The sequence below is a fragment of the Hyla sarda genome, chromosome 1 (assembly GCF_029499605.1).
Source record: "Hyla sarda isolate aHylSar1 chromosome 1, aHylSar1.hap1, whole genome shotgun sequence".
Lineage (NCBI taxonomy): Eukaryota > Metazoa > Chordata > Amphibia > Anura > Hylidae > Hyla > Hyla sarda.
In genome coordinates this window covers 174,361,310-174,385,727 of record NC_079189.1, presented here as the reverse complement: position 1 = coordinate 174,385,727, position 24,418 = coordinate 174,361,310, and the positions used below count along the sequence as shown (strand labels likewise).

Sequence of the window (24,418 nt, the reverse complement as noted above, 5' to 3'; positions counted from 1 at the left end):
ACATACAGTTTAGACTTATGAGAGGAGGACAATGCACTCCACTATGTGTTTAAAACTCTATTAGGCTACAAAAACAAGTGTGTAGCATTGGCTGGCCTTTCACAGTAACTGTCCCAAATTAGTTTAACAAGAAAAAAAAATCGTACACCACATAGGTGTACATACAGTTTACACTTATGAGATGAGGACAATGCACTCCACTACGCCTAAAACTGTATTAGGCTAAAAAAACAAGTGTATATCTTTGGCTGACCTTTCACAGTAACTGGCCCAAATTAGTTTAACAGGAAAAAAAATTATAAAAAAACATGCACCACATAGGTGTATGTACAGTTTACACTTATGAGAGGAGGCAATACACTCCGCTATGCCTAAAACTGTATTAGGCTAGAAAAACAAGTGTGTAGCTTTGGCTGCCCTTTCACAGTAACTGGTAGGGATTAGAGATGAGTGAAGTTACAGTGATTCGATTTGTCACGAACTTCTCGGCTTGGCAGTTGCTGACTTTAGCCTGCATAAATGAGTTCAGCTTTCAGGTGCTCCGGTGTGCTGGAAAAGGTGGATAGAGTCCTAGGAGAGAGTCTCCTAGGACTGTATCCACCTTTTCCAGCCCACTGGAGCACCTGAAAGCTGAAATTTGCTACGAATTTCAGGAAAAAATAGATTTGCAACGAATATTGACGTGATCCTATCGCACAAATCATTTCAGTAAACTCCATTTAGTGAAGTTCAAGCTCTAGGGCATCTAAAATGGCAGATCCACATGTGAGGACATGGGGCAAAGAATCCTGGGATGGCGGGAACAAGGGTAGGCGGGAGGACCCTGAATCACATGCAGGATGCAGACTATCAGTAGCCAGTAACATCTGTGATGTCACAGCCCTATATATAAGGCAGCCATATTGTGGCCAGTCACTTCAGCCTTTCACTGCAGAGAGATAGATAGGGACAGACAGTGCTGTTTGTTGCACAGAAAAGCTTTTTTCAGTAGAGATTCACCTCCTAGTAATGTCAGTGTTCTGTTGCACAGAGAGAGGGAAAGAGGACAGTGGTGTTTCACAGAAAAGCATTCTTACTGTAGCGATTTAACTCCCAGTCACTGTCTACAGCGTTCTATTACAGAGAGCAGTTTGTTGCACAGAAGAACAGCAGCGATTCAGCTCAAGCACAAATCCTGCCTGAGATTCAGAGAGATAGTGTAATTTTGGGTGTAGTACACAGCGAATGTATGCTGTAGCACTGGTGTGTACTTTTTTAAGCGTACTGTAGCACATTATTCTGCCTTCATAAGTGCATAGCCCATACTTACATCTAAGTGGTGTACTATTTTGTTCCTGTTGAAGTCTTAAAGGCCTAGAAACTGTGAAAGGCCAGGCAAAACTACTCACCGGCTGGTGTTGTACACAAATACTTTTTTTAAGCATACTGTAGCTCATTTTTCTGCCCTCATAAGTGCATACAACAAATGCACACCTAAGTAGTGTACTATTTTGTTCCTGTTAAAGTCTCAAGGGCTAGATACTGTGAAAGGCCAGGCAAAGGTACTCACCAGCTGGTGTTGTACACAAATACTTTTTTAAGCGTGCTGTAGCACATTTTCTCCCCTCATAAGTGCATAGCACATATATACACTTAAGTGGCGTACTATTTTGTTCCTGTTAAAGTCTCAAGGGTCTAGATACTGTGAAAGGCCAGGCAAAAGTACTCACCTGCTGGTGTCCACAAATACTTTTTTAAGCATATTGTAGCACATTTTTCTCCCCTCATGAGTGCAGAGCATATACATACATCTAAGGGGTGTACTATTGTGCTCCTGTTAAAGTCGCAAGGACCTTGATACTGTGAAAGGCCAGCAAAAGTATTCACCGGCTGGTGTTGTACGCAAATACTTTTTTAAGCGTACTGTAGCGCATTTTTCTCCCCTCATAAGTTCATACAACATACATACATCTAAGTGGTGTACTATTGTGTTCCTGTTAACCCTTTAACGACCAAGGACGTATATTTATGTCCTTGGCCGGCTCCCGCGATATAAAGTGGGGTCACGCGGTGACCCTGCGTCATATCGGGTCGATCCCGGCATGTATATGATGTCGGGACCCGGGGCTAATAGCGTGCAGCAGCGATCGCGGTGCCGCATGCTATTAACCCTTTTGACGCGGCATTCAAAGTTGAACACCGCGTCTAAACCGAAAGTGAAACCTTCCCGGCTGCTCAGCAGGGCTGATTGGGACTTCCGCAGTGAAAATGCGGTGTCCTGATCTGCTGGGACACGAGCGGAGGTCCTCTTACCTGCCTCCGGCGTGTCCCCTCGGCGATTGATTGCTTCAAGCCTGAGATTCAGGCTTGAGCATTTGACAGCCGATAACGCTGATCATTGCAAAGCTATGACTTTACAGTGAACAGTGCTGGCAATCAGTGTGTGCAGTGCTATAGGTCCCTATGGGAGCTATAACACTGCAAAAAAAAAGTGCAAAAAAAAGTTAATAAATGTGATTTAACCCTTTCCTTAATAAAAGTTAAAATCACCCCCCTTTTCCCATAAAAAAAAAAAGTAAATAAAAATAAATATAAACATGTGGTATCGCCGCATCTGTAAATGTCCGAACTATAAAAATATATCATTAATTAAACCGCACGGTCATTGGCGTACGTGCAAAAAAATACCGCCCCATATGTGGAAAAATAAAAAAGTTATAAGGGTCAGAAGATGACAATTTTAAACGTATACATTTTTCTGCATTTAGTTATGATTTTTTACAGAAGTACGACAAAATCAAACCTATATAAGTAGGGTGTCATTTTAATCGTATGGACCTACAGAATAAAGATAATGTGTCATTTTTACCGAAAAATGTACTGCGTAGAAACGGAAGCCCCCAAAATTTACAAAATGGCGTTTTTTTCTTCAATTTCGTCGCACAATTATTTTTTTTCCGTTTCGCCATAGATTTTTGGGTAAAATGACTGATGTCACTGCAAAGTAGAATTGGTGGCGCAAAAAATAAGCCATTATATGGATTTTTAGGTGCAAAATTGAAAGGGTTATGATTTTTAAAGGGTGAGGAGGAAAAAACAAAAGTGCAAAAACGGAAAAACCTGTGGTCCTAAATGGGTTAAAGTCTCAAGGACGCTGATGTTGTGAAAGGCCAGCAAAAGTACTCACCAGCGGGTGTTGTACAAAAATACTTTTTTAAGCATACTGTAGCGAATTTTTCTGCCCTTATAGGTGCATAACACATACGCACATCTAAATGATGCACTTTTTTGTTCATGTTAAAGTCTCAAGGGCCTAGATACTGTGGAAGGCCAGGAAAAAGTACTCACCAGCTGGTGTTCACAAATACTTTTTAAAACGCTCTGTTGCGCATTTTTCTCCCCTCATAGGTGCATAGCACATACGTACATCTAAGTGGTGTACTATTTTGTTCCTGTTAGCATCTCAAGGGCCGAGATACCATGAAAGGCCAGGCAAAAGTACTCACTGGCAGGTGTTGTACACAAATACTTTTTTAAGTGTACTGTAGTGCATTTTTTTACCCTCATAAGTGCATACCACATACGTACATCTAAGTGGTGTACTATTTTGTTCATGTTAAAGTCTCAAGGGCCTAGATACTATGAAAGGACAGGCAAAACTAATCAACGGCTGTGTACACAAATACTTTTTTAAGTGTACTGTTGCGCATTTTTCTCCCGTCATAAGTGCATAGCAAATATGTACATCTAAGTGGTGTACTCTTTTGTTCCTGTTAGAGTCTCAAGGGCCTAGATACTGTGAAAAGCCAAGCAAAAGTACTCACCGGCTGATGTTGTACACAAATACTTTTTTAGGCGTACTGTAGCGTATTTTTCTCCCCTTGTAAGTTCATACAACATAGGTACATCTAAGTGGTGTACTATTTTGTTCCTGTTAAAGTCTCAAGGGCCTAGATACTGTGAAAGGCCATGCAAAAGTAGTCAATGACTGGTGTACAGAAATACTTTTTTATGCGTACTGCAGAGTATTTTTCTCCCCTCATAAGTGAATAGCACATACGTACATCTAAGTGGTGTACTATTTTGTTCATGTTAAAATCTCAAGGGCCTAGATACTGTGAAAGGCCAGGCAAAAGTACTCACCTGCTGGTGTTGTACACAAATACTTTTTTAAGAGTACTGTTGCACACTTTTCTGCCCTCATAAATGCATACCACATTCATACATCTAAGTTGTGTACTACTTTGTTCCTGTTAAAATCTCAGGGGCTTAGATAATGTGAAAGGCCAGGCAAAGTACTCACCGGCTGGTGTACACAAATACTTTTTTAAGCGTACTGTAGCACATTTTCTCCCCTTATAAATGCATAGCACATACGTACATCTAAGTGATGTACTTTTTTGAGCCTGTCAAAGTCGTAAGAGTCTAGATACTGTGAAAGGTCAAGCAAAAGTACTCACCAGCTGGGGTTGTACACAAATACTTTTTAAAGTGTACTGTAGCACACTTTTCTCCTCTCATGAGTGTATACCACATACGTACATCTAAGTGATGTACTATTTTGTTCCTGTTAAAGCCTCAAAGGCCTAGATACTGTGATAGGCCAGGCAAAAGACTTAAGGGTCTAGATACTGTGAAAGGCCAGGCAAAAGTACTCACCAGCTGATAGTGTACTGTAGCACAGTTTTCTCCTAGATACTGTGAAAGGCAAAAGTATTCACCGGCTGGTGTACACAAATATTTTTTTAAGCGTACTGTAGCGCATTTTTCTCCCCTCATAAGGGCATAGCACATTCATATATCTAAGTTGTGTACTATTTTGTTCCTGTTAAAGACCTATATACTGTGAAAGGCCATGCAAAAGTAGTCAATGGCTAGTGTACATAAATACTTTTTATGTGTACCGTAGAGCATTTTTCATGGTAGCACTAGCTACCATAAATCTTCAATTTAAATTTGAAAATTCATCTTTTAATCGTAGGGATTGTGAAGCCCTATTGCCTAATCATGCTGTCTCCAACTCCAGGCTGTGTGTCATTCAGCCACTATATGGTCTCCCCATGCTGCTGGGACATTACCTAAACATTTTATGGTAGCACTAGCTAACATAAATCTTCAATTTAAATTTGAAAATTCATCTTTTTATCTTAGGGATTGTGAGGATCTATGGTCTCCTCATGCTGCCGCCAACTCCAGGCTGTGTCATTAAGCCACTATATGGTCTCCTCTTGCTGCCACCAATTCCAGGCTGTGTCATTCTGCCAGATTATGGTCTCCTCATGCTGCTGCCACCTCTATGCTCTGTCATTGTGCCGCCATGTGCTATGTGACTCCTTGTTGGATTTGTTTTTTTTTGTAACCACACATTTTATTATTAAATCTTAAATTTCAATTTCAAAAAATCTATAGAGCGATAACAATGAACCATAACTGATTAAATGAAACATTCGCACTTTCACAGTCAGGGGGGCGCTGAGAGGCAGGGGCTGGAAGGCGGTTTCTCGCCTGGTGGAGGACCGCCCGCTCGATGCTCACCAGAATGGGTACTCAAAAAATGTTAATAAATTCAAATAAAATAAAATAAAAATGACATAAAAATTCTCTTTATTCTCTTCATTTTGACGCCATATGGTCTCCCTGCTGCCACATCTAGATGCTCTGCGGCAGTGATTCTAATAGTGGTGCCTGTAATTTGCATGTCATACTGAATAACAGTATTATTTCACTAACACAGCACAGTCTCTATGCGTGTTAGGACAAGTGTAGAACAAGTGTTCTACAACCTTATTGAGGTTGCATGATCTCCTCATGCTTCCGCCACCTCCACGCTGTGTCATTCAGCCACTATATGGTCTCCTCGTACTGATGCCACCTCCAGGCTCTGTTATTGTGCCGCTCTGCAACAGTGATTCTAATAGTGACGCCTCTGATCTGCATGTCATACTGAATAACAGTATTATTTCACTAACAAAGAACACACCCTATGCGTGTTACAGCAAGTCAAAGTGTTCTACACCCCTAATGAGGCTTTCTGTAGGCCAGAAATAGCCATTTTTAATAGCGATTCACTGCAAATAAATTCGTACCTAACCGTTTTTTTTTTCAGATAATTCAGCAAATCGGCCGAATTGAATTTTTCAAAGATTCGCTTATCTCTAGTAACTGGCCCAAATTAGTTTAACAGGAAAGTCGTCAGATTCGATTCGCTCACCTCTAATCTCAAGATGATAGATGATAGAACACAATGCATGTGGGCCAGGCATCAGATGCTTTCCCCTGTCTAGCATGCACAATAATGAACACCGTATCCCAAACAACTGATGCCAACTGATGAACTTTCGTCATCAGTTGTGGCATCAGTTGCAGCGAGTTAGGCTGAGCCGGACCCAGCCATAGTAACATGAATACCTCAGCATCTCTTCTCTTCTTATTCTTGTTACCCAGCACAACTCTTCATCTCACTTATGGTTCCCAGCATGACTTTCTATCTGATTCCTGATCCTACATTAGCTGACCATGATTTTTTCATAATTTGCTCGGAAAAAAACAACAACAATTAAACAATCAGATTGGCTATCCTGATTCAAAAAGCACGAGAGTCTAATATGTTGTTTTTTCAGACTATGTTGAGTTAAGGGGTTGTCTGCTTTCCAGGATGTCTCACCATGCAGGCAAAAAAATGTATGAAAAATGCCTTATAGGGAATAGAGAGGAAAGCTTGTGCCAATTCCCAATGCCTTGACTGCACATGTGTAAAACTGGCCACCAGGGAAATTTCTATTTTCCCAAAGCAGAAACATAAGTGTAAGAAAAATGTTAGCTATTTTATGACAGTCTATACATTTAGTCTATATATTTTTAATTTAATAAGAGTATTTGTAGCACAATTTCCCAATAGGAACTCTATCTTTAAAACAAATTACTTCAATTATAAGACATCCACAAACAGTTTGTCGCTAATGTGCTTTTGCTTGTTAAGCTAGTTGTACTCCATGGTGCAATCTAATTATCATAAAGTATTTCCCATAGAGATGTCACATTATAAATGCAGTTGTTTGAATGCTGCACCTATTAAATGGAAATATATAGTTCTAAATTAAACATATAAAACATTGAGTTTGAAAACATAATGCTTAGTATTTTCTAGAATCGTAATAATCGCCACAATCAAATATTTGGTAGGCAAACATTAGGAGAAAGGAAGCTTATACATCATAAAAAGGAAGAAAAAACACCCATAATGATATACAGTAACCAGGCTATGTCCCCTGTTTTGGGGATCATGTAACAGGTTATGTAGCTGATGATGTCAAATTATTTCAGGCCAATGGATAATTCAATTACCAAGTTGTGCCAGATACATAAAGCCAATTGAAAAATGCTTTCATCCTGCAAGTGTTCACATGATTGAAGCAATGCTAGATCTAGCATGAAAAAGACCCAGCCTTAAGAAGAAGCAGTTTAAAGGGGTACTCCGACCCTTATACATCTTATCCTCTATCCATTTCTTATAAACCTACCCTCTTTCATGGTCTTAAAAAAGACCGAATAGGAGAAATAATCTTGATACATGGTCTAAGGGAGAAGACCTAACCCTCACAGTGTGAGCACTGGGCCCAGAAATATTTTTGTGATTTACTTACAAAGCCCTGCTGAGAATCCAATTGAAATTGTCAGGTTTCATAGGGCTTTGGGACCAAAGTCAAGTGCCCTGTCTTGCCCAAGGGACACAGTTTACAGGAAATTAATTTCTACAGGGACAACGAGTTTATTTTAAAAATGGCAAGAGATGCTCTGAAAACCCCTTTGGGGTCTAAATATCCATATTTCCCAACTTAGCTATGCGATATAACTGTGGAGACCGTGAAACCCCTCTATAGGGAAGGAGAGGATCCTGTAGAGAGCCCTGACCTCAACCTCGGAGATAAATTAGAAAGCAAATAGCAAGGCAGATCCTCTCAACCAATATCACTGTCTGACCTCTCAAATGCTCTTTTAGTTGAAAGGGCACAGATTCCCACAGACACACTCGAAAATCTTGTTGAAGATTTAACCCTAATTTAACCCTAACCTACCCCCTTTTGCTAGAGACTGGGTTTTTGTTTTTCAAGTCCCATGCAAGTCAATGGGAAATGTATGTTCCAGCATAACCTCGTACGGCTGGAGATATTTTGATAATACTTGGTACACATATTACTTATATGTGAAATAAAAATACAGGATAGTTAAATTAACCCTAATCTACCCCTTTATGGGAAGAATTAGGTTTTTGTTTCAAGTCCCAAGCCAGTATATGGCTTGGGTGCATCAGTACTGCTTGAAAGCCACACCCCTACATGACACGCCCAATCTCACAAAGACACGACCATCATTTAAGCCACTCCTCTTTTATTTTCTACCCTTTTTGTGTATTGGTCTGGCTTGCAAATCCCACCCACTCCCACAAAGCCACGCCCCTTCTATTTTCATCTTACAATATTTTATTCCAACTCAGTCCCACCTGAGGACAGGATATGAGGATGACATATGAGGACAGGATATGGGGACGGGATAGGAGGTTGGGATATATGGACGTGATAAAAGGTCAGAATATGAGGTCGGGATATGAGGACAAGATATACTGCAGGGATGGAATATGAGGTCAGGATATAAGAATGGGATAAAAGATCAGGCTATGAGGACAGCATATGAGGTCGGGATATGAGGATGAGATATGAGGAGGGGATATGGGGTCAGGATATGTGGACGGGATATGAGATTGGGATATGAGGAGGTGATATGGGGTCAGAATATGAGGACAGATATGATGACAAAAGCTTCCTCCTTTGTTGCTTTTCCTCCCCCACAAGGATTAGGTAGGAAAAACCGAGCAACGCCGGCTACTCAGCTAGTATCTATATATATAAAACTCAATGTGTGTATGTATGTATGTATGTGTGCATATCCCAGCATCAATTCCAAATGGCTAAAGATATTAACATGAACCTTAATACACATGTTACTAATATGTCAACAACCAACATGAGATAGGTAATTTCAGGGTTTTTATTTAAAGTCCCATACAAGTCTGTAGGAAATATATGTTACTGCATAACTTCCAAACGGCTGGAGATTTTTCGATAATACTCAGTCACATGTTACTTATATGTTACTTTACTAACCTACCCTCACTTGCGAAGGTCAGGGTTTTTGTTTAAAGTCCAATGCAAATCTATGGGAAATGTATGTTCCAGCATAACTTCGGTACAGCTGGAGATATTTTGATAATAATTGGTGACATGTTACTTATATGTCAAATAAAATATATAATAGTTAAATTAAACCCTAACCTACCCCTATATGTGAAGTATGGGGTTATTGTTTCAAGTCGCATGCAAGTATATAGGACTTATGGTGCCTTACGCCACAAGCTCCACTTTGCATCTCCTGGTGATGCGTCAGTCCGGCTGGCAAGCCACACTCTCCACACATTCCATGCCCCATCTCACAAAGACACGCCCACCCTTTACCACAACTGAGCCCCACCTGAGGACGGGATATGAGGCCGGGATATGAGGTTGAGATATGAGGTCGGGATATGAGGTCAGGATATGGGGACGGGATATGAGGACAACATTTGAGGACAGGATATGAGGTCAGAATATAAGGAGGGGATTTGGGGTCAGGATATGATGAGGGGATATGGGGTCACGATTTAAGGATGGGATATGAGGACAAAAGCTTCCTCCTTTGTTGCTTTTCCTCCCCCACAAGGAAAAGGTAGTAAAAACCGGGCAGCACCAGGTACTCAGCTAGTCTATATATATAAAACTCAATGGGGGACATGTATCATTTCCAGTATATAATAGAAGATTTTTACCCCTCTGCCTGTTGTCTAAATTTGGTGCAGCTGCATTAAATTTATCATTCTTGCGCAGCTACTTTCTTGAATTGCGTTTAAATTTAGAATTCTCCTCAGAGCATAAATCTACACCGCAGCTCTATTTAGTAGGAGCTTTGTCTGCAGCGTATCTGCACCTAAACAGTAAGTGTGTCCTTGTTATTAGTTTTAGAATTTTTTTCTTCATTATGTAGAGTTTTAATCTCACAATAATACCACTTTTTGCACCCAATTATAACACATCAATTATACCAATGTCCTTATTCTTCATTTAACATCTGTGACACCCCTGTGCAAATCACCTCAAATGTACATGGTGCACTCTACCTTATGGGCCTTGTTGTGCGCCCGCAGAGCACTTTGCGCCCACATATGTGGTATCTCCGTACTCTGGCTAAATTGAGTCCCAAAAAATGGGGATCCTTTTTCCCCATTTACCTCTTGTGAAAATGTAAAGTATGCGGCAACACCTGCATGTCAGTGTAAATAATTTTATTTTTATACACTAACATACTGGTGTAGACTCCAACTGTTCCTTTTCATAATGGGTAAAAGGAGAAAAAGCCCCCCAAAATCTGTAAGGCAATTTCTCCCAAGTATGGCGATACCCCATATGTGACCCTAAAATGTTGCCTTGAAATAAGACAGGGCTCCAAAGTGAGAGCGCCATGCGCATTTGAGGCCTGAATTAGGGTTTTGCATAGGGGTGGACATAGGGGTATTCTATGCCAGTGTTTCCCAAACAGGGTGCCTCCAGCTGTTGCAAAACTTCCAACATGCCTGGACAGTCAATGGCTGTCCGGCAATACTGGGAGTTGTTGTTTTGCAACAGCTGGAGGCTCCATTTTGGAAACAGTGCCGTACCAGACGTTGTTCGTATTTATTGGGGAGGGGGGCTGTGTAGGGGTATGTATATATGTAGTGTTTTTTACTTATTTTATTTAAGTGTAGTGTAGTGTTTTTAGGGTACAGTCACACGGGCGGGGGTTGACAGCGAGTTTGCTGCATCTCAATCTTGCAGCACTCCCTGTAAACCTCCGCACATGTGAGTGTATCCTGTCCATTCACATTGGGGGGAGGGGGGGGGGAACATCCAGCTGTTGCAAAACTACAACTCTGAGCATGCCCTTTGGCTGTCCGTGCATGCTGGGAGTTGTAGTTTTGCAACAGCTGGAGGCACACTGGTTGCGAAACACGGAAACAGACTCAGTGTTTCACAACCAGTGTGCCTTCAGCTGTTGCAAAAACTTCAAATCTCAGCATGCAGTGACAGCAGAAGGACATGCTGGAACTTGTAGTTATGCAACAGCTGGAGGCATACTTCTACAACTCCCAGTATGCCCTTTGGCAGTCCGTGCATGCTGAGGGTTGTAGTTATGCAACAGCTGTAGGCACACTGGTTGCAAAACACTTGAAAGTTTTTTACTTAACTTAGTGTTTCCAAACCAGTGTGCCTCCAGCTGTTGCACAACTTCAATTCCCAGCATGCATGGTCTGTCAGTGCATGCTGGGCGTTATAGTTTGGAGGCACAGCTGGAGGCCCACGGGTTGGGAAAAAGTTAGGAAACGAACAATGTTTCCCAACTAGTGTGCCTCCAGCTGTTGCAAAACTATAATTCCCAGCATGGCCAGACATGCTGGAAGTTGTATTTCGGCAATATCTGAAGGGTCAGATGTTGATGAACTACAACTCCCAGCATGCTTGGGCAGTCTGGGCATGCTGGGAGTTGTAGTTTTGCAACAGCTGGAGGTCCACAGTTTGTAGACCACTGTAAAATGGTCTCCAATCTGTGGTCTTCCAGATGTTACAGAACTACAACTCCCAGCATGCCTCAACATAGTGGGCATGCTGAGATTTGTAATTTTGGAACATCTGGAAGAGCACAGATTGGAGACCATTATACAGTGGTCTCCAAACTGTGGCCCTCCAGATGTTGCAAAACTACAACTCCCAGCATGCCCAGAAAGCTAAAGGCTGTCTGGGCATGCTGGGAGTTGCAGTTTTGAAACTCCCAGAGGCAGCAGTGAGATCGCTTTACGGTGATCTTACTGCTGCCAATCAAGATGCCACCCTGCTGCCGGAAACTCACCGCCGGGACGCACCACCCCCGGGACAGCCTGGAGGACGCCGCTGGCACCGGGACTGCTCAGGACACCGCATGGCCGGGTAAGTGACGCTGGGGGACGGGTAAGGGACACTTAGCAGAGAGGTGTGTGTGTCCCGATCCCCGTGATTCGGACTCACACACCGCGCTGCTATCAGCTAGTCAGATTTGACTAGCTGATAGCAGTGATCGCTGGGGGGGGGGGGGGGGATGAAACCCCCCGTGGTCACATGGTAAGATGGCTGGTTATCAGTGATAGCCACCATCTTACCGGGCGCTGGGGAAAAGTATAATGGAAAGCAGTAAATTGTAAAAATAAAAAGAGAATGATCTACAGTGTTAAGTGGATTACAAAGCTATTTTAATGTGACGGAGCTTGATCAATGATAAGTAAGCTATCAAACATTTCCTATGTAAATGTATTAAATTGTTGGATCATAAAATAACAATACCAATATACAAGTGATCTAATGAATAACTGAACTGGAAACAAATATTCTATATGCAAATTATTTAAAAAGTGCTTTGGAATAACCAAGGAGTAAAAATATAAAGCAAACCAAATGAGGAATTGAGATAGGAAAGTAAAAACATTCTGGTGGTTCCTTAGTAGAACTTTCCTTCAGAGATAGAAAGGATCGCTACGTGCAGTTAAAGATGGCTTATATTTATGGGGAAAAAGACGCACTTGCGTCAAAATTTTGGGTGCAAAGGAAAAGAACGCAGGTAATAAATCCATGTGTACTATAGATGTCACTCCAAGGTACCCTGATTCAGCCACATCTGGACGACATGCTCTACCAAAACGTGCGCAACAAAATTGCGCAAGAAAAGGGCTTGCGCAAAATTTTGCTCAAAAAAATACACTCAAAACAGGGGTAAAATCTTTGATACATGTCCCCCAATGTGTGTGTGTGTGTGTGTGTGTGTGTATCTGTGTGTATGTTCCAGCATCACGCCCAAATGGCTAAAGATATTAACATGAAACTTGGCACACATGTTACTTATATGTCAACAACAAACATAGGATAGGTGATTTAACCCTTACTTACCCCCATTTGCCAGGGGCGGGGTTTTTGGTTAAAGTCCCATACAAGCCTATGGGAAATATATGTTACTGCATAACTTCCAAACAGCTGGAGATATTTCGATAATACTTGGTCACATGTTATTTATATGTCCACTTAAAATATAGGATAGTTAATTTAACCCTTAACTACCCCCATTTGTGAGGATTGGGGTTTTTGTTTAAAGTCCCATGCAAATCAATGAAAATTTATGCTCCCACATTACTATCGTACGGCTGGAGATATTTCAATACCTGGTACACATATTAAGGGTTAGGACAGGAGGTTGAGATAGGAGGTCAGGATAGGAGGTCGGGATAGGAGGTCGGGATAGGAGGACGGGATAGGAGGACGGGATAGGAGGACGGGATAGGAGGACGGGATATGAGGACGGGATAGGAGGTCGGGATAGGATTTCGAGATAGGAGGACAGGATATGAGGTCAGGATAGGAGGTCAGTAGGAGGACAGGATAGGAGGTTGAGATAGGAGGACGGGGTATGAGGTCAGAATAGGAGGTCGGTGTTACGCCGAGCGCTCCGGGTCCCCGCTCCTCCCCGGAGCGCTCGCTACACTCTCCTCACTGCAGCGCTCCGGTCAGATCCACTGACCCGGGGCGCTGCGATACCGTCTCCAGCCGGGATGCGATTCGCGATGCGGGTAGCGCCCGCTCGCGATGCGCACCCCGGCTCCCGTACCTGACTCGCTCTCCGTCGGTCCTGTCCCGGCGCGCGCGGCCCCGCTCCCTAGGGCGCGCGCGCGCCGGGTCTTTGCGATTTAAAGGGCCACTGCGCCGCTGATTGGCGCAGTGGTTCCAATTAGTGTGATCACCTGTGCACTTCCCTATATCACCTCACTTCCCCTGCACTTCCTTGCCGGATCTTGTTGCCATCGTGCCAGTGAAAGCGTTTCCTTGTGTGTTCCTAGCCTGTGTTCCAGACCTCCTGCCGTTGCCCCTGACTACGATCCTTGCTGCCCTCCCCGACCTTCTGCTACGTCCGACCTTGCTTCTGTCTACTCCCTTGTACCGCGCCTATCTTCAGCAGCCAGAGAGGTTGAGCCGTTGCTAGTGGATACGACCTGGTCACTACCGCCGCAGCAAGACCATCCCGCTTTGCGGCGGGCTCTGGTGAAAACCAGTAGTGACTTAGAACCGATCCACTAGCACGGTCCACGCCAATCCCTCTCTGGCACAGAGGATCCACTACCTGCCAGCCGGCATCGTGACAGTAGATCCGGCCATGGATCCCGCTGAAGTTCCTCTGCCAGTTGTCGCTGACCTCACCACGGTGGTCGCCCAGCAGTCACAACAGATAGCGCAACAAGGCCAACAGCTGTCTCAACTGACCGTTATGCTACAGCAGTTACTACCACAGCTTCAGCAATCATCTCCTCCGCCAGCTCCTGCACCTCCTCCGCAGCGAGTGGCCGCTTCTGGTCTACGACTATCCTTGCCGGATAAATTTGATGGGGACTCTAAGTTTTGCCGTGGCTTTCTTTCCCAGTGTTCCCTGCACTTGGAGATGATGTCGGACCAGTTTCCCACTGAAAGGTCTAAGGTGGCTTTCGTAGTCAGCCTTCTGTCTGGAAAAGCCCTGTCTTGGGCCACACCGCTCTGGGACCGCAATGACCCCGTCACTGCCTCTGTACACTCCTTCTTCTCGGAAATTCGAAGTGTCTTTGAGGAACCTGCCCGAGCCTCTTCTGCTGAGACTGCCCTGTTGAACCTGGTCCAGGGTAATTCTTCCGTTGGCGAGTATGCCGTACAATTCCGTACTCTTGCTTCAGAATTATCCTGGAATAATGAGGCCCTCTGCGCGACCTTTAAAAAAGGCCTATCCAGCAACATTAAAGATGTTCTGGCCGCACGAGAAATCCCTGCTAATCTACATGAACTCATTCACCTAGCCACTCGCATTGACATGCGTTTTTCCGAAAGGCGTCAGGAGCTCCGCCAGGATATGGACTCTGTTCGCACGAGGCGTTTCTTCTCCCCGGCTCCTCTCTCCTCTGGTCCCCTGCAATCTGTTCCTGTGCCTCCCGCCGTGGAGGCTATGCAGGTCGACCGGTCTCGCCTGACACCTCAAGAGAGGACACGACGCCGCATGGAGAATCTCTGCCTGTACTGTGCTAGTACCGAACACTTCCTGAAGGATTGTCCTATCCGTCCTCCCCGCCTGGAAAGACGTACGCTGACTCCGCACAAAGGTGAGACAGTCCTTGATGTCTACTCTGCTTCTCCACGTCTTACTGTGCCTGTGCGGATATCTGCCTCTGCCTTCTCCTTCTCTACTATGGCCTTCTTGGACTCCGGATCTGCAGGAAATTTTATTTTGGCCTCTCTCGTCAACAGGTTCAACATCCCGGTGACCAGTCTCGCCAGACCCCTCTACATCAATTGTGTAAACAATGAAAGATTGGACTGTACCATACGTTTCCGCACGGAGCCCCTTCTAATGTGCATCGGATCTCATCACGAGAAGATTGAACTTTTGGTCCTCCCCAATTGCACTTCTGAAATTCTCCTTGGACTTCCCTGGCTTCAACTTCATTCCCCAACCCTGGATTGGTCCACTGGGGAGATCAAGAGTTGGGGGCCCTCTTGTTCCAAGGACTGCCTAAAACCGGTTCCCAGTAACCCTTGCCGTGACTCTGTGGTTCCTCCTGTAACCGGTCTCCCTAAGGCCTATATGGACTTTGCGGATGTTTTTTGCAAAAAACAAGCTGAGACTCTACCTCCTCACAGGCCTTATGATTGTCCTATCGACCTCCTCCCGGGCACTACTCCACCCCGGGGCAGAATTTATCCTCTGTCCGCCCCAGAGACTCTTGCCATGTCTGAATACGTCCAGGAAAATTTAAAAAAGGGCTTTATCCGTAAATCCTCCTCTCCTGCCGGAGCCGGATTTTTCTTTGTGTCCAAAAAAAGATGGCTCTCTACGTCCTTGCATTGACTACCGCGGTCTTAATAAAATCACGGTTAAGAACCGCTACCCCCTACCCCTCATCTCTGAACTCTTTGATCGCCTCCAAGGTGCCCACATCTTTACCAAACTGGACTTAAGAGGTGCTTATAATCTCATCCGCATCAGAGAGGGGGATGAATGGAAAACGGCATTTAACACCAGAGATGGACACTTTGAGTATCTGGTCATGCCCTTTGGCCTGTGCAACGCCCCTGCCGTCTTCCAAGACTTTGTTAATGAAATTTTTCGTGATCTCTTATACTCCTGTGTTGTTGTATATCTGGACGATATCCTGATTTTTTCTGCCAATCTAGAAGAACACCGCCAGCATGTCCGTATGGTTCTTCAGAGACTTCGTGACAATCAACTCTATGCCAAAATAGAGAAATGTCTGTTTGAATGCCAATCTCTTCCTTTCCTAGGATACTTGGTCTCTGGCCAGGGACTACAAATGGATCCAGACAAACTCTCTGCCGTCTTAGATTGGCCACGCCCCTCCGGACTCCGTGCTATCCAACGTTTTTTGGGGTTCGCCAATTATTACAGGCAATTTATTCCACATTTTTCTACCGTTGTGGCTCCTATCGTGGCTTTAACCAAAAAAAATGCCGATCCCAAGTCTTGGCCTCCTCAAGCGGAAGACGCCTTTAAACGGCTCAAGTCTGCCTTTTCTTCGGCTCCCGTGCTCTCCAGACCTGACCCATCTAAACCCTTCCTATTGGAGGTTGATGCCTCCTCAGTGGGAGCTGAAGCTGTCCTTCTACAAAAAAATTCTTCCGGGCATGCTGTTACTTGTGGTTTTTTTTCTAGGACCTTCTCTCCGGCGGAGAGGAACTACTCCATCGGTGATCGAGAGCTTCTAGCCATTAAATTAGCACTTGAGGAATGGAGGCATCTGCTGGAGGGATCAAGATTTCCAGTTATTATTTACACCGATCACAAGAACCTCTCCTACCTCCAGTCTGCCCAACGGCTGAATCCTCGCCAGGCCAGGTGGTCTCTGTTCTTTGCCCGATTTAATTTTGAAATTCACTTTCGGCCTGCCGATAAGAACATTAGGGCCGATGCTCTCTCTCGTTCCTCGGATGCTTCTGAAGTTGAACTCTCTCTGCAACACATCATTCCTCCTGACTGCCTGATTTCCACTTCTCCAGCCTCCATCAGGCAAACTCCTCCAGGAAAGACCTTTGTTTCTCCACGCCAACGCCTCGGAATCCTCAAATGGGGTCACTCCTCCCATCTCGCAGGTCATGCGGGCATCAAGAAATCTGTGCAACTCATCTCTCGCTTCTATTGGTGGCCGACTCTAGAGACGGATGTTGTGGACTTTGTGCGAGCCTGCACTATCTGTGCCCGGGATAAGACTCCTCGCCAGAAGCCCGCTGGTTTTCTTCATCCTCTGCCTGTCCCCGAACAGCCTTGGTCTCTGATTGGTATGGATTTTATTACTGACTTACCCCCTTCCCGTGGCAACACTGTTATTTGGGTGGTCGTTGATCGATTCTCCAAAATGGCACATTTCATCCCTCTTCCTGGTCTTCCTTCAGCGCCTCAGTTGGCTAAACAATTTTTTGTACACATTTTTCGTCTTCACGGGTTGCCTACGCAGATCGTCTCGGATAGAGGCGTCCAATTCGTGTCTAAATTCTGGAGGGCTCTCTGTAAACAACTCAAGATTAAATTACATTTTTCTTCTGCATATCATCCTCAATCCAATGGACAAGTAGAAAGAATTAACCAGGTCTTGGGTGATTATTTACGACATTTTGTTTCCTCCCGCCAGGATGACTGGGCAGATCTTCTACCATGGGCCGAATTCTCGTATAACTTCAGAGTCTCTGAATCTTCCTCCAAATCCCCATTTTTCGTGGTGTACGGCCGTCACCCTCTTCCCCCCCTCCCTACCCCCTTGCCCTCTGGTCTGCCCGCTGTGGATGAAATTTCTCGTGATCTTTCCATCATATGGAGAGAGACCCAAAATTCTCTCTTACAGGCTTCATCACGCATGAAGAAGTTCGCGGATAACAAAAGAAGAGCTCCTCCCATTTTTTCCCCTGGAGACAAGGTATGGCTCTCCGCTAAATATGTCCGCTTCCGTGTCCCTAGCTACAAGTTGGGACCACGCTATCTTGGTCCTTTCAAAATTTTGTGCCAGATTAATCCTGTCTCTTACAAACTTCTTCTTCCTCCTTCTCTTCGTATTCCTAATGCCTTTCACGTTTCTCTTCTTAAACCACTTATCATCAACCGTTTCTCTCCCAAATCTGTTCCTCCCACTCCTGTTTCCGGCTCCTCGGACATCTTCTCCGTCAAAGAGATTCTGGCATCCAAAAAGGTCAGAGGGAAAACCTTTTTTTTAGTGGATTGGGAGGGTTGTGGTCCAGAAGAGAGATCCTGGGAACCTGAGGACAATATCCTAGACAAAAGTCTGCTCCTCAGGTTCTCAGGCTCTAAGAAGAGGGGGAGACCCAAGGGGGGGGGGTACTGTTACGCCGAGCGCTCCGGGTCCCCGCTCCTCCCCGGAGCGCTCGCTACACTCTCCTCACTGCAGCGCTCCGGTCAGATCCACTGACCCGGGGCGCTGCGATACCGCCTCCAGCCGGGATGCGATTCGCGATGCGGGTAGCGCCCGCTCGCGATGCGCACCCCGGCTCCCGTACCTGACTCGCTCTCCGTCGGTCCTGTCCCGGCGCGCGCGGCCCCGCTCCCTAGGGCGCGCGCGCGCCGGGTCTTTGCGATTTAAAGGGCCACTGCGCCGCTGATTGGCGCAGTGGTTCCAATTAGTGTGATCACCTGTGCACTTCCCTATATCACCTCACTTCCCCTGCACTTCCTTGCCGGATCTTGTTGCCATCGTGCCAGTGAAAGCGTTTCCTTGTGTGTTCCTAGCCTGTGTTCCAGACCTCCTGCCGTTGCCCCTGACTACGATCCTTGCTGCCTGCCCCGACCTTCTGCTACGTCCGACCTTGCTTCTGTCTACTCCCTTGTACCGCGCCTATCTTCAGCAGCCAGAGAGGTTGAGCCGTTGCTAGTGGATACGACCTGGTCACTACCGCCGCAGCAAGACCATCCCGCTTTGCGGCGGGCTCTGGTGAAAACCAGTAGTGACTTAGAACCGATCCACTAGCACGGTCCACGCCAATCCCTCTCTGGCACAGAGGATCCACTACCTGCCAGCCGGCATCGTGACAGTCGGGATAGGAGGACAGGATAGGAGGACAGGATAGTAGGACTGGATAGGAGGACGGGATAGGAGGTAGGGATAGGCGGTCAGGATAGGAGGTCGGAATATGAGGTTGGGATATGAGGACGGGATATGGGGTTGGGATGACAACAATATATGAGGATGGGATATGAAGTCAAAAGTTTCCTCTGTTGATTTTCCTCCACAACAAGGATTAGGAAGGAAAAACCGTGCAACGCCGGGTACTCAGCTAGTATATATAAAACTCAATGTGTGTATGTTCCAGCATCATTTCCAAACATCTAAAGATGTTTTGATGAAACTTGGGACACATGTTACTTATATGTCAACTAAAAGTATAGGATAGTTAAATTAACCCTAACCCACACCCATTTGAGAGGGTTGGTGTTTTTGTTTAAAATCCCATGTAAGTCTATGGGAAATGTATGTTCCAGCATAGCTTTCAAATGGCTAGAGATAATTTGATAATACTTTGTTTCACATGCTACTCATATGTCAAATAAAAATATAGTAGGATAAGGAAAGAAAAAAAAGGGGGGGGGGGGACAGAGATGGTGCTATATAGTGCCGATTATCCGGGATTACCGGGAGTTTAGGATAGTAGGTAGGGAATCTGCTCACCTTTGCAGGTTGCGCTGTGCAGACGCAACACTGTGAAGCGCTTTGAGCAGGTTCTTTTAGCAGGTCCGTCGGGAGCAGCTGGTCGTCGGTCCCGTCGAGGATGGTGGATAATGTAGGGATACAGATGTGGAGGATGGGAATCCTGGCAGGGGTTCCCTTATTCTTCCAGCAAAAACAGACTTCGGCACTGTGAGCGCTAACACCGGTGGCGTGATGACACGGGAGAGCTGCTCTCTCCTGATGTCCATAGGATCAGTTAACCAGGCACAGGTAAAGATTAGTAAAGAACATGTAGTACTTCCCTGTACTGTAAGGAGGCGCAACCAGACAGCAGTGCAATGCCTATTCTGATTTGTCAGTTCATCCAGCCATTGACACATTTCGCTGACCTGGACTGTCTGTAGTATTGTATGTTCACTATGGTTTCAAGTTAAAATGGTCCAGAAAAGACCACTGTATGTTGAAACCTAAGGCCATTATAACGTTTTTTTCGAGAAAAAAAAGTGTCCGATTGACCTTGATAATGTGGTGATCTAATATAAAGCGTAAGCACTTTTATAGGTACAGTTACCAGGGGCTGGGAAATTGGAATGCATCCATGGGCACATGAAAGGAACCAGCAGATGCAGAACAATCTTTAAATAACCCGTATTAATCAAGTTCAGTCTGATACTCAATAGGATGTATTTAGTCATATACCTTCAGCAACAAATATGATCACCCTATTAATAAAGTCAGTCAGTCAGCCCAGCATCCATCCCACTACACAAAAAAAAAAAAAAAATTATATGTAAATGTTCATTGTATGTTCTGGAAGAAACATATATTCATACCTGTATGGCTTCGTATGTGAACTCTCAGTGTCCCATTGCTTGCAAACTTTTGGCCACAATAAGGGCAGATCTTCTCCTTTTCCCCAGTGTGAGTCTTTAAAACAATAATATAATCTTAATCACAAATTATAATAACACAAAAGTGTTCCATTTAAAACTACCATATTTTTTTTTTTACTACTACTACTACTACTACTGTCTCAATTTACTTTTTTGGTTACTTTTTTATAAATCAAGCTAAAATATTGTGACAGTAATAGGATTCAAATGGTCATTACAAAGAACATGAAAATATGGTATAAAATAGGTATATTATATTTTTATATAATCATTTCTCTATGAAAGTCTATGGACTTGCAATTAGTAGGATATACTGGGAATAGTAAAACAGCAGTCATAGGGGTCTTCACTAGGTATGTGGGAGTGACAGAGGGACCTCTCCTTTGTATAGTCACCCGGATGATGCAGTCTCTTTTGATTATTCATTGGGGTTAAATTGATGGGATGAAGAATATCTTACCCCAACTGCAGGTGAGGGCCTGCTAAGGTGCACATCTTGCACCGTGCACCCACTATGCAGAGGATTCAGATGCTTAGAACGTTCTAACTCCGCATTCAACATTAGGACACATAGTAGATGTGGCTACAATAGTCACATAGATGCTTTTACATTTCATATTATATATTTAGCTGCTACAGTAGGTTAATTTCTTAAAGTCAGGGACATCTTTCTTAAAGGGGTACTCTAGTGGAAAACAATTTTTTTTAAATCAACTGGTCTTTTCTGTCTGACCACAGTGCTCTCTGCTGACACCTCTGTCCATGTTAGGAACTGTCCAAAGCAGGATAGGTTTGCTATGGGGATTTGCTCCTGCTCTGGACAGTTCCTAAAATGGATGGTGTCAGCAGAGAGCACTGTGGTCAGACAGAAAATAAATTTAAAAAGAAAAGAACTTTCGGTGGAGCATACAGCAGCTAATAAGTACTGGAAGGATTACAATTTTTAAATAGAAGTAATTCACAAATCGGTTTCACTTTCTGGCATCAAATGATTTAAAAAAAAATCCACATCAATACCCCTTTAACCCCTTAAGGACCGAGGGTTTTTTCCGTTTTTGCATTTTCGTTTTTTCCCCCTTGCCTTTAAAAAATCATAACTCTTTAAATTTTGCACCTAAAAATACATATGATGGCTTAATTTTTTTTGTGCCACCAATTCTACTTTGTAATGACATCAGTCATTTTGCCCAAAAATCTACGGCGAAACAGAAAAAATCATCAAAATTTAGACAAAATTGGAAAAAAAAATGCTGTTTTGTAACTTTTGGGGGCTTCCGTTTCTACGCAGTACATTTTTCGGTAAAAATGACACCTTATCTTTATTCTGTAGGTCCATACGATAAAAATGATACCCTACTTACCGTATTTTTCGCTGTATAAGACGCACTTTTTCTTCCCCAAAACTGGGGGGGAAAAGTCGGTGCGTCTTATACGGCGAATACACCCCTATCGCGGCGGTCCCTGTGGCCATCAACGGCTGGGACCCCGCGGCTAATACAGGACGTCACCGATCGCGGTGATGCCCTGTATTAACCCTTCAGACGCGGCGATCAAAGCTGACCGCCACTTCTGAAGGGAAAGTAACTGTTACGCCGAGCGCTCCGGGTCCCCGCTCCTCCCCGGAGCGCTCGCTACACTCTCCTCACTGCAGCGCTCCGGTCAGATCCACTGACCCGGGGCGCTGCGATACCGCCTCCAGCCGGGATGCGATTCGCGATGCGGGTAGCGCCCGCTCGCGATGCGCACCCCGGCTCCCGTACCTGACTCGCTCTCCGTCGGTCCTGTCCCGGCGCGCGCGGCCCCGCTCCCTAGGGCGCGCGCGCGCCGGGTCTTTGCGATTTAAAGGGCCACTGCGCCGCTGATTGGCGCAGTGGTTCCAATTAGTGTGATCACCTGTGCACTTCCCTATATCACCTCACTTCCCCTGCACTTCCTTGCCGAATCTTGTTGCCATCGTGCCAGTGAAAGCGTTTCCTTGTGTGTTCCTAGCCTGTGTTCCAGACCTCCTGCCGTTGCCCCTGACTACGATCCTTGCTGCCTGCCCCGACCTTCTGCTACGTCCGACCTTGCTTCTGTCTACTCCCTTGTACCGCGCCTATCTTCAGCAGCCAGAGAGGTTGAGCCGTTGCTAGTGGATACGACCTGGTCACTACCGCCGCAGCAAGACCATCCCGCTTTGCGGCGGGCTCTGGTGAAAACCAGTAGTGACTTAGAACCGATCCACTAGCACGGTCCACGCCAATCCCTCTCTGGCACAGAGGATCCACTACCTGCCAGCCGGCATCGTGACAGTAGATCCGGCCATGGATCCCGCTGAAGTTCCTCTGCCAGTTGTCGCTGACCTCACCACGGTGGTCGCCCAGCAGTCACAACAGATAGCGCAACAAGGCCAACAGCTGTCTCAACTGACCGTTATGCTACAGCAGTTACTACCACAGCTTCAGCAATCATCTCCTCCGCCAGCTCCTGCACCTCCTCCGCAGCGAGTGGCCGCTTCTGGTCTACGACTATCCTTGCCGGATAAATTTGATGGGGACTCTAAGTTTTGCCGTGGCTTTCTTTCCCAATGTTCCCTGCACTTGGAGATGATGTCGGACCAGTTTCCCACTGAAAGGTCTAAGGTGGCTTTCGTAGTCAGCCTTCTGTCTGGAAAAGCCCTGTCTTGGGCCACACCGCTCTGGGACCGCAATGACCCCGTCACTGCCTCTGTACACTCCTTCTTCTCGGAAATTCGAAGTGTCTTTGAGGAACCTGCCCGAGCCTCTTCTGCTGAGACTGCCCTGTTGAACCTGGTCCAGGGTAATTCTTCCGTTGGCGAGTATGCCGTACAATTCCGTACTCTTGCTTCAGAATTATCCTGGAATAATGAGGCCCTCTGCGCGACCTTTAAAAAAGGCCTATCCAGCAACATTAAAGATGTTCTGGCCGCACGAGAAATCCCTGCTAATCTACATGAACTCATTCACCTAGCCACTCGCATTGACATGCGTTTTTCCGAAAGGCGTCAGGAGCTCCGCCAGGATATGGACTCTGTTCGCACGAGGCGTTTCTTCTCCCCGGCTCCTCTCTCCTCTGGTCCCCTGCAATCTGTTCCTGTGCCTCCCGCCGTGGAGGCTATGCAGGTCGACCGGTCTCGCCTGACACCTCAAGAGAGGACACGACGCCGCATGGAGAATCTCTGCCTGTACTGTGCTAGTACCGAACACTTCCTGAAGGATTGTCCTATCCGTCCTCCCCGCCTGGAAAGACGTACGCTGACTCCGCACAAAGGTGAGACAGTCCTTGATGTCTACTCTGCTTCTCCACGTCTTACTGTGCCTGTGCGGATATCTGCCTCTTCTCCTTCTCTACTATGGCCTTCTTGGACTCCGGATCTGCAGGAAATTTTATTTTGGCCTCTCTCGTCAACAGGTTCAACATCCCGGTGACCAGTCTCGCCAGACCCCTCTACATCAATTGTGTAAACAATGAAAGATTGGACTGTACCATACGTTTCCGCACGGAGCCCCTTCTAATGTGCATCGGATCTCATCACGAGAAGATTGAACTTTTGGTCCTCCCCAATTGCACTTCTGAAATTCTCCTTGGACTTCCCTGGCTTCAACTTCATTCCCCAACCCTGGATTGGTCCACTGGGGAGATCAAGAGTTGGGGGCCCTCTTGTTCCAAGGACTGCCTAAAACCGGTTCCCAGTAACCCTTGC

The 24,418-nt window shown here is 45.4% G+C and overlaps 1 protein-coding gene across 1 annotated transcript in view; it reads right to left on the bottom strand.

Annotated features, from left to right (window-relative positions):
• PRDM5 (PR/SET domain 5) overlaps positions 1–24,418 on the bottom strand; it is a 220,376-nt gene that overhangs the window by 85,645 nt on the left and 110,313 nt on the right. The window contains exon 16 of the mRNA XM_056564227.1: positions 20,656–20,749. Within this exon, the coding sequence (XP_056420202.1) occupies positions 20,656–20,749 (94 nt within the window). The remainder of the gene's footprint in view (positions 1–20,655; positions 20,750–24,418) is intronic.